We start from the raw sequence: 8,273 nt of genomic DNA, 5'->3' as shown, positions 1-8,273 counted from the left end.
GGAGGCTGAGATGCAGTTCGGCTCTGTCTTTATGTCAAATCACTGCCATCAAAACAATGGCTCATATTACATGAAAATCTTGTGCAAATGAGCCATAATGGGAGTGAATGACAATCTCGTAAGACCATGCAGCAGGGTCCTCCTTTGATGTGAAATACTGTTAATCTTTCTCAAACATAGCACACTAAGTATACTTGGCAAATCCTATATGAGAAAGTCCTTATAGAACAGATTCAGAGATAAACACGCTGTAAGTGAAAAAGACACTAATATAAAGTTCCACGCTGGTCATAAATTTTCATTTACTTCAGTCATTTTTTTGTTGGGGGTTTGTTTTTATGTTCTTAGTGGTTATCATTTTTGTTTAGTCTTTTGAAGGATATTTATACATCACACTTCCTTATTTTAAAGTGCTGGTTACAATGGCATTATGAGTGTTGGATATAAATGTTCAATGGCTGATTTTAAAACTATTTTTAAAAGGATCTCTAAGGGTTATGATAATTTGAGAATGTTTGAAATGCCTTATTTACATAGGCTTTTGTCATTAATCATAGTGGACTCAGACTGATGGCTTCATATTATGTGTGCCATAATATGAAAGAGAAAGGAGAGAGAGAGAGAACTTTCAAGCATGATGTTTTCTATTAGAAAAAAAAATGACTTAGGTGTTTCTATTTTTAAGGTAGTTTAAACAGCCATCTAAATATCTCCCAAGGAGTTATAGATCAGCTTTTGGATCACAAAAGGTATTTTCTTTCACGTTCTAATATCAAAAATCAAACTGTTTTGCTGGATATCCAAATATGTAAGGCAAATGTCTAATGCAAGCTGAGTCAATCATGGTAATTCAGTGCTGGTAGGAAATATGCCTCTTCAGTTGTGCTCTGCTTTTGAAGTGTTGCCTCAAAATCAGCCTTTGGCTTCAAAGAGAGAGGGATTATAGCCTTTATCCAGCAATTAATATGGCTGGAACTCAGAACGTCAGTGTCTAACCACGATCCTGGCTGGACAGTAGCATAGCAGGAATTCATTCTTCAAAACTTGGAGTAAATCATAAAAATGAATAAATAGTAAAATGTTATTAATGTGTGGCAGAAAAGAAGAGGGGAAAAAATAAACATTCCACTTCTAATGACCTGCCTATGTTTTTGACATTCAGACAAGCCCTCCCAAAAAAGTGATGTCCACAGACCTTTAACCAGCCTTATCCACCTAGATCGTTTTAATCTCCCACCAACTGCTAGGCAGAAAGAAGTGCTATTAGAGAGAAAGCTATTCCTTTTGCCTTCTAACATAGATCAGATGACAACCTCTCCAAGTCCCTCCTCTCTATCAGAGTTCAAGGTTCAAAAATGGTCAGAATATCAAGCAACAGAAAAGCAGCAGGGTTTTGCAGGAAGAGTTTAAGTACATTAGATTATGCAGAGTAGTCAGAAGAGACACTGGTGTTAAGTTTCATTTTTCATTCTCAATCTTATTTTAAGTGCCCTTTGACAGTAGCCTACAATAGTGATCCCCTTCTGCTACTGAGAGATTATGGAATGCAAGTCCTTAAAATACTATTTATTTCTACTTAATACTCTGGTATATTTGAGATTGAATATTAAATAACAAAATGTCCACACCTTTATAGCAATAGATTATTTGGAATTAATATTTCAACATGATGTGTTTATCTTGGTCTGAAGGCAAAGGAGTGTCATGTCTTCCAGGAGTTGTGAACAAAAATTAGGAAAATCTCTCACTGAGTTTGAGGAAATTCCTCCCTTGGAATAGGTAGGACTCCTCCCCACCATATACCCGGAACCACCAAGCAATCTTGCTTTTTAAAATCTTACACAATTGTTTCTGCATGTTTCTTTACAATTTTTTTTCTACTGACTTGAAAGAAAACCCACATGTAAAGTATTTACAGAAAAGTATCACGGCATCCTGACAGGCTAAGCAATGTGTTTCATTAATAAGCAATGTTTATTGCTCATTATAGAGATTTTGTGTGGAAGATATTTGAAGAATGATCGCTATAAAATCTAATATTAACAAAAAATTTTAAATATGTAATAGTCTTTTTGATATCATATACATATTTACCCCTAAATCTCACACATAAAAATAGAATTGAGATCACAGAGGCATTTGATTTTCTATACTCTTTTTGCATTTATTTTCTTTTTCATATTGCTGTGCATTTCACACTCATAGCAAAAGGCCTGACAGTGTGTTTTAGTTCCACAGAAAGCTAGAAGAAACAAACAAGGATGGATGATAAACTAAATAGCTAAGAGAAGGCAAAGTGATGCCCATAGTCCTCATTCTATTGAAAATGGAAGCAGAATGTGTACAAATCTAAGCAGAATCCATTTTTCCCTTTCCTTTTTTGCTGCCTTAATGTTGAAGCAGTGTGATTCCCAGGCCCTAGTTCAAGTATCAGGAAGCCCACCACGGCTATATCGCCATAGAATAATAGAGTACTTGGTGTTAAAAAAACAAAATGAGTAAAGGAAAGATAATTCAGGAAACTAGAAAACGAAATTCTTCAGCCATCAGAAAGGAAGAAGAACGCGAAAGAAAATCTGCCTTTAAGATTTTATCTCATAATTTTTTATGATATAAAGTTCCTTGTTAGTACAATATCATTATCCAATAAGCTTGAGATTTAGGCAATGTCTGCTTATAGAAAGGATACCATGGAATATCTCTACCATGTATTTAGGTAGCAGCAGTGCCTAGTTATTAGGTCCAAACTATTTTAAACTAATTTCAAAAGATCTGTACCCTGTTCAGGGTTTAACGTTTCCAGACCCATTCACAATCACTATCCTATTCCCGCTTCCATCAATGCCCTCTCAATGACCCAACAGGTATGAATCTATACATTTATATATATATATATATATATATATATAATATAATACATATATATAATATATATAATACATATATATTCAACTGTATTACTTTGTCAAAAATCTCATCAGATAAAACAGTTTTGTTGTTGTTGTTTGTATGAAATTGGCATTTTCTGTAATAATATGCACTGGAAAATAATTTAAAAAATACAACAAATGTTGTTACTGTTTCTTATAAAACTGAGATTTCTGCAGGGTCCTCAATACTTCCCAGCAATCCTGTTTATCATTATCTAGTAAAAACATTTCTAAGTCTTCTCATCTAATATTTTTAATTTTTTTAACTTAATTTTTTGAACGAGGAATACATTATCATGTGTTGGAAAACCAAAATAAAGAACAAAAACGTGAACAAGTGAAAACTGTTCCTCTTAACACTCTCTCCACTTATCCAGTTCCCCAGACTCCCCAGTCAAATAACCTTTGTCGTTTTGATATATTCTTTAATTGTGTCTTTACGGATGTATAAGAAATAGAATCAACCACTACAGCCCCTCCTGAAATATCTACTTGTGGCTCTGTCCCTCACTCTCACCTTTGTCTCACATTTCATTGTCACCACAATGCTCTCATTCCTTACACATCCACTGATCTACTCCATGTATCTCCTTCTTCTCCTGTTTCCTCCTCTAACATCAGAAAAGCTGCATTTTATCCTAGTGAAGTCCAATTCTTCCATGTGGGGTAAGGCCTTATTATTTCTACTTTCTAAAAAACTTTACTCCTTCAGTTCTCCCCTTCTTCCTCCTACATCTCCACCGTCTGCTTCTATATGTTCTGGGGTTGGCTATTTAAATTTGAATGCATTAAAATTAGGTTTAAATGCATTAAAATTAGGTAAAATTCAAAATTTAGTTCCTCAGGTGCACTAGCTATATTTCAAGTGCTTAATAGTCATATGTGGCTAGTTGCTATAGAATTAAACTGCTCAGGTAGAAAACATTCCTACCATTGCAGAAAATTCTATTGGACACTGCTGTTCTAGAGCATGTTTGAAAAACGATAGAATTTCGTTACTCATTAAGTGTGACCTTGGCCAAGTTTTCTTTACTATGCTTCAATTTCTTATGTAGTAAACTGAAAAAAAGAATAGCATCAATTTTGTAGGTTATTGTATATAAAGAACATATTAAATTGGCATGAAAAAATTGAACATGAATATAAAGTTGAAGATATAGGTATGGATCCAGAAATAGATATATAAAGATAAATATATGTAAAGATAAAATTATTTCAAAACAATTAGTATTCTCTTTTCTGTAATATCTTAGTCCCACCGAAGCTACCTTTGTGTGTGTGTGTGTGTGTGTGTGTTTGTGCGTGCCTTGGGCAATTCTAACAAATTGTATTTACATTCCCGAATTCTCATAAGCGTAGACCCCCATTTATGTTTCCATTTCACTTTATACATACTTTTATAATTAGGTGTTATTGTATAACTTTGTTATACAATATTAAATTAAAGATCATAACTTTGTGTTTTTAGCACCATGTAAAGGTCCAGAACACATAATCAATACTTAGTAAATTTTGTTGAATTGAATTAAATTTAGTTTACAGACACTCAATTAATGTTTTCTGTGTGTGCAAATTTCTCTCACTTCATTTAAGCTATGTTCCCATTTTATCTTCAAATATGTTTTCTTTTCATCATCTGCTCTAGACTTTCTAATCATATGGGTTTTATTGTCTCCTATGTGTTCAAATCTTCCTTAGCCCATTTGAATTGCCCTACACTCTTCCAATTTAAAGATTACTGTGAAAGAGTGTACTTATGGTCAGAAAGTTGTGCTTGCCTATCACTAGTAACCAAGATAATTTTATTTTAAAAAAAGTTTGATAGTATTTTGACTTTATTCTGAGAGAGAGAATAATTAAAAAGGGAAGAAGAAAAGAACAATAGATGGTAATATAACCATCACTCCTTGCTGTTTGTATAAAGATGTATTTTCCTACTAGATGACTACAGTGAGCTATTGTAAATATGTATTTTTAAAAGTTGTTAATTTTCTCTTTGAATACATATATATTCAGTACAAATATTTTTAAAATACTAATTATTACATTTTTCAAATTAGAGGGGCCTCTTAATTAATTTAACTATACTCAGAAGTGAATGTTCCATGATTCCCACATGACACCCTTAGAGCTTTACATATTCATTAATCACACAACAGATACTTGTTAACCTTAGTAAGTATTAATGTTAAGTGATGTATTATTTTATGAAAACCCATTTTGCAGAAACACAAATTTACCCAAAAATAAAATATGTGAATATTCAGTTAAAATTTATTTTTAATCAGCATTTACAATTGAAATTAAGTATTTTTATATACATCTCATTAAATCTTCAAGATAGTTTGTGCCTTTTGGGGTATTGGTATTTTATTCCATGCAAAATTAATTTGTACACAAATTACATATAGGCTGACTACATAAGGAATTGTACGTTTTAAGAGGAGGGTGGGCTGGGCGCAGTGGCTCACGCCTGTAATCCCAGCACTTTGGGAGGCCCAGGCGGGCGGATCACGAGGTCAGGAGATCCAGACCATCCTGGCTAACACGGTGAAACCCCGTCTCTACTAAAAATACAAAAAGTTAGCCTGGCGTGGTGGCGGGCGCCTGTAGTCCCAGCTACTCGGGAGGCTGAGGCAGGAGAATAACGTGAACCCGGGAGGCAGAGCTTGCAGTGAGCCGAGATCCCGCCACTGCACTCCAGCCTGGGCAGCAGAGGGAGACTCCGTTTCAAAAAAAAAAAAAAAAGAGGAGGGCTTCGGGCCTGGTGCAATGGCTCACGCCTGTAATCCCAGCACTTTGGGAGGCCCAGGGAGGAGATCACCTGAGGTCCGGAGTTCAAGACCAGCCTTACCAACATGGAGAAACCCCATCTCTACTAAAAATACAAAATTAGCCTGACATGGTGGCGCATGCCTGTAATCCAAGCTACTCGGGAGGCTGAGGCAGGAGAATCTCTTGAACCTGGGAGGCAGAGGTTGCTGTGAGCCAACATCCCGCCATTACACTCCAGCCTGGGCAACAAGAGCAAAACGCCATCTCAAAAATTAAATAAATAAAAATAAAAATAAGAGGAGGGCTTCTACCATCAAATAAATCACAATTTATTCATAAAATGGAATACTGAGCAGACTGTAAAGAGAAAGTAGATAGCTATAGATAGAAAGGAGATAGAAAACAATCTATAAAATATATTGATAAATATTTTTAAAATTTTGGAAGACAGTGAACAGTTCACTACTACCCATGTAAGAAAAACAGAGATATATCCATACATTTATATGTTTGAGATTATTTAGACTATTCGTGGAAGAGAAATTTTGTTCTGTTTGAATTTTTACCGATTTTTTAAATACTTTTTCTATGTCTCATCGTCAATGCATTCAGTTTTGCAAGTCTTTTTTTTTTTTTTTTTTTTGACGGAGTCTTGCTTTCGTCACCCAGGCTGGAGTGCAGTGGTGCAATCTCAGCTCACTGCAACCTCTGCCTCCCAGGCTCAAGCGATTTCCTGCCTCTGCCTCCCGAGTAGCTGGGATTACAGGCTCCCGCCAGTATGCTTGGCTCATTTTTATAGTTTTAGAAGAGACGAGGTTTCACCGTGTTGGCCAGGCTGGTCTCGACCTCCTGACCTCAGGTGATTCACCCGCCTCGGTCCCCAAAAGTGCTGAGATTACAGGCCTAAGCCACTGTGCCTGGCCTGAAAGTCTTAAAACAATATCAAGAAAAAGACTTCTACTTTCCACGTCTCCTAACCTAGCAAATTCTTTTTTCCAAGAACGACTTCCTTTACACATCTATTTGCTTCCATGTTTCTAAATATATGCCTTAGACTTACATGTCATGATCTATCAGTTTTATAATTTGTGTATTCACTGTGTTACTGCATCATCTTATATAAACACCTTCTATATCCCCTCTTTTGTAATTACATACTTCTTAAGATTTACATGTTGTGAGTTATATACATATTGTTCCTTGCTGAGTCCAATGATAGTCACACAAGCTATTCTTTTTTCTTACTTGCTTTACGTGTTATGTTTCATAAAGTCAATATTTGCCTGTTTAAAATTATTTTTCTTTTTGTAATATTTACCTATAGTTAATTCTTCCTAAAATTTCAAACACAATTATTATACACGTCTCAGAACCATTTTCTACATGTTAAAGTTAATCAAATTAAGTCAAAATTATTTTCTCCCAGAAATCCTCCCCTTTGGGTCCTCTGATTTCTTGTGAAACCTTATCCGATTGCTCTCCAGGCCTATTGCAGAGCTGTTATTTTGGAACTTTCCTTTGTCTCTCTCCCATGAGGGAGCCCATGTCTTTCTCTTCCTTGATTAACTCCCTCTCTTCTAGTGGAACAGCAGTACTTGATTGAAAATAAGTGTCTGGAAGATAATTTGCTGAAGCCTTATATGTGCGAAAAAGTCTATATTCTTACTTGGCCAGAATTTGGCTGCAGATAGATTTTTAGGTTGAAATTGTTTTCATCACATTTTACGTGCTAAGTTCTTGGTGGAACTTTCCAATCTGTTGACCCATGTCCTTCAGTTCTAAGGTATTTTCTTTTATCATATTTCTGTTTTCTCTTTCCGTTTTTTTTTTGGTACTCTGTCTTATGTACTTATAAGTTTTACATGTCTGCCATTGCAGTTAAAGATGGAATGGTGATTAAATATATGTTTCTAGTCTGCCATGTTTAATTGAATGTACCTATATTATATTTCTATTCTTTTTGATGTTGGACTTTTTGGAAAATCTAATTTTCTTTTAATTCCTAGTGTTCATTTTTTTTCTGTTTATACTACTTTTCCAAATATTTCCCCCATTTAATCTTTCAACCTTTCTATTTATATATTTACTTTTTATTCTGAATAGCTCTTTTTCATTCCATGATTTTTTTTAAATAACATCCTGTTCTTGTTTCATTAAAGTAATAATTTTGTGTCTCTAATCATATCAATTAGTTTTTGTTTTCTTCTGTTCCCTGAATTGCTTCTCATTGTAGTTCACTTTTTGTTTATTTTGGTCTCTGTGTGTTACATTTTCAGCCTTTTCTAACATGTCTGGAGATGCTTACCCCTTCTTTCATATTCAAGAGTAGGTCACCAACAAGTTGGTTAGAGGCTCTGCTTTAGTGGAAAGAGCTTAAAGATGAGTGAAACCACCTTTTCATTGTAGGAAGGAAGCCCAAGCATCTTTAACCAGATGCGTGTTTGAGTGGAGAGTCTCTGTTGTAGTCAGTCTCCTTGATGGTGAGCATCAGCCCAGCTGTTAGGAACCTGGTGGCCCCAAGTGAGGTAATTCATCTGGAGATGTCACCATTTCACTTATCTGTCTCAC

General features: G+C 35.0%; 1 protein-coding gene across 2 annotated transcripts in view; it reads left to right on the top strand.

Moving 5' to 3' along the window:
* Positions 1-3,508: 3,508 nt before the first annotated feature.
* Positions 3,509-8,273, top strand: part of LOC134732879 (putative uncharacterized protein encoded by LINC00269) — a 70,424-nt gene continuing 65,659 nt past the window's right edge. For both annotated transcript variants that reach the window (XM_063620223.1, XM_063620224.1), the window contains exon 1: positions 3,509-3,596. In XM_063620223.1, coding sequence (XP_063476293.1) covers positions 3,512-3,596 — 85 coding nt within the window. In that variant the 5' untranslated portion in view covers positions 3,509-3,511. The remainder of the gene's footprint in view (positions 3,597-8,273) is intronic.

The sequence above is a fragment of the Symphalangus syndactylus genome, chromosome 17, assembly GCF_028878055.3.
Source record: "Symphalangus syndactylus isolate Jambi chromosome 17, NHGRI_mSymSyn1-v2.1_pri, whole genome shotgun sequence".
Lineage (NCBI taxonomy): Eukaryota > Metazoa > Chordata > Mammalia > Primates > Hylobatidae > Symphalangus > Symphalangus syndactylus.
This window is presented reverse-complemented; position numbering and strand designations above follow the sequence as displayed.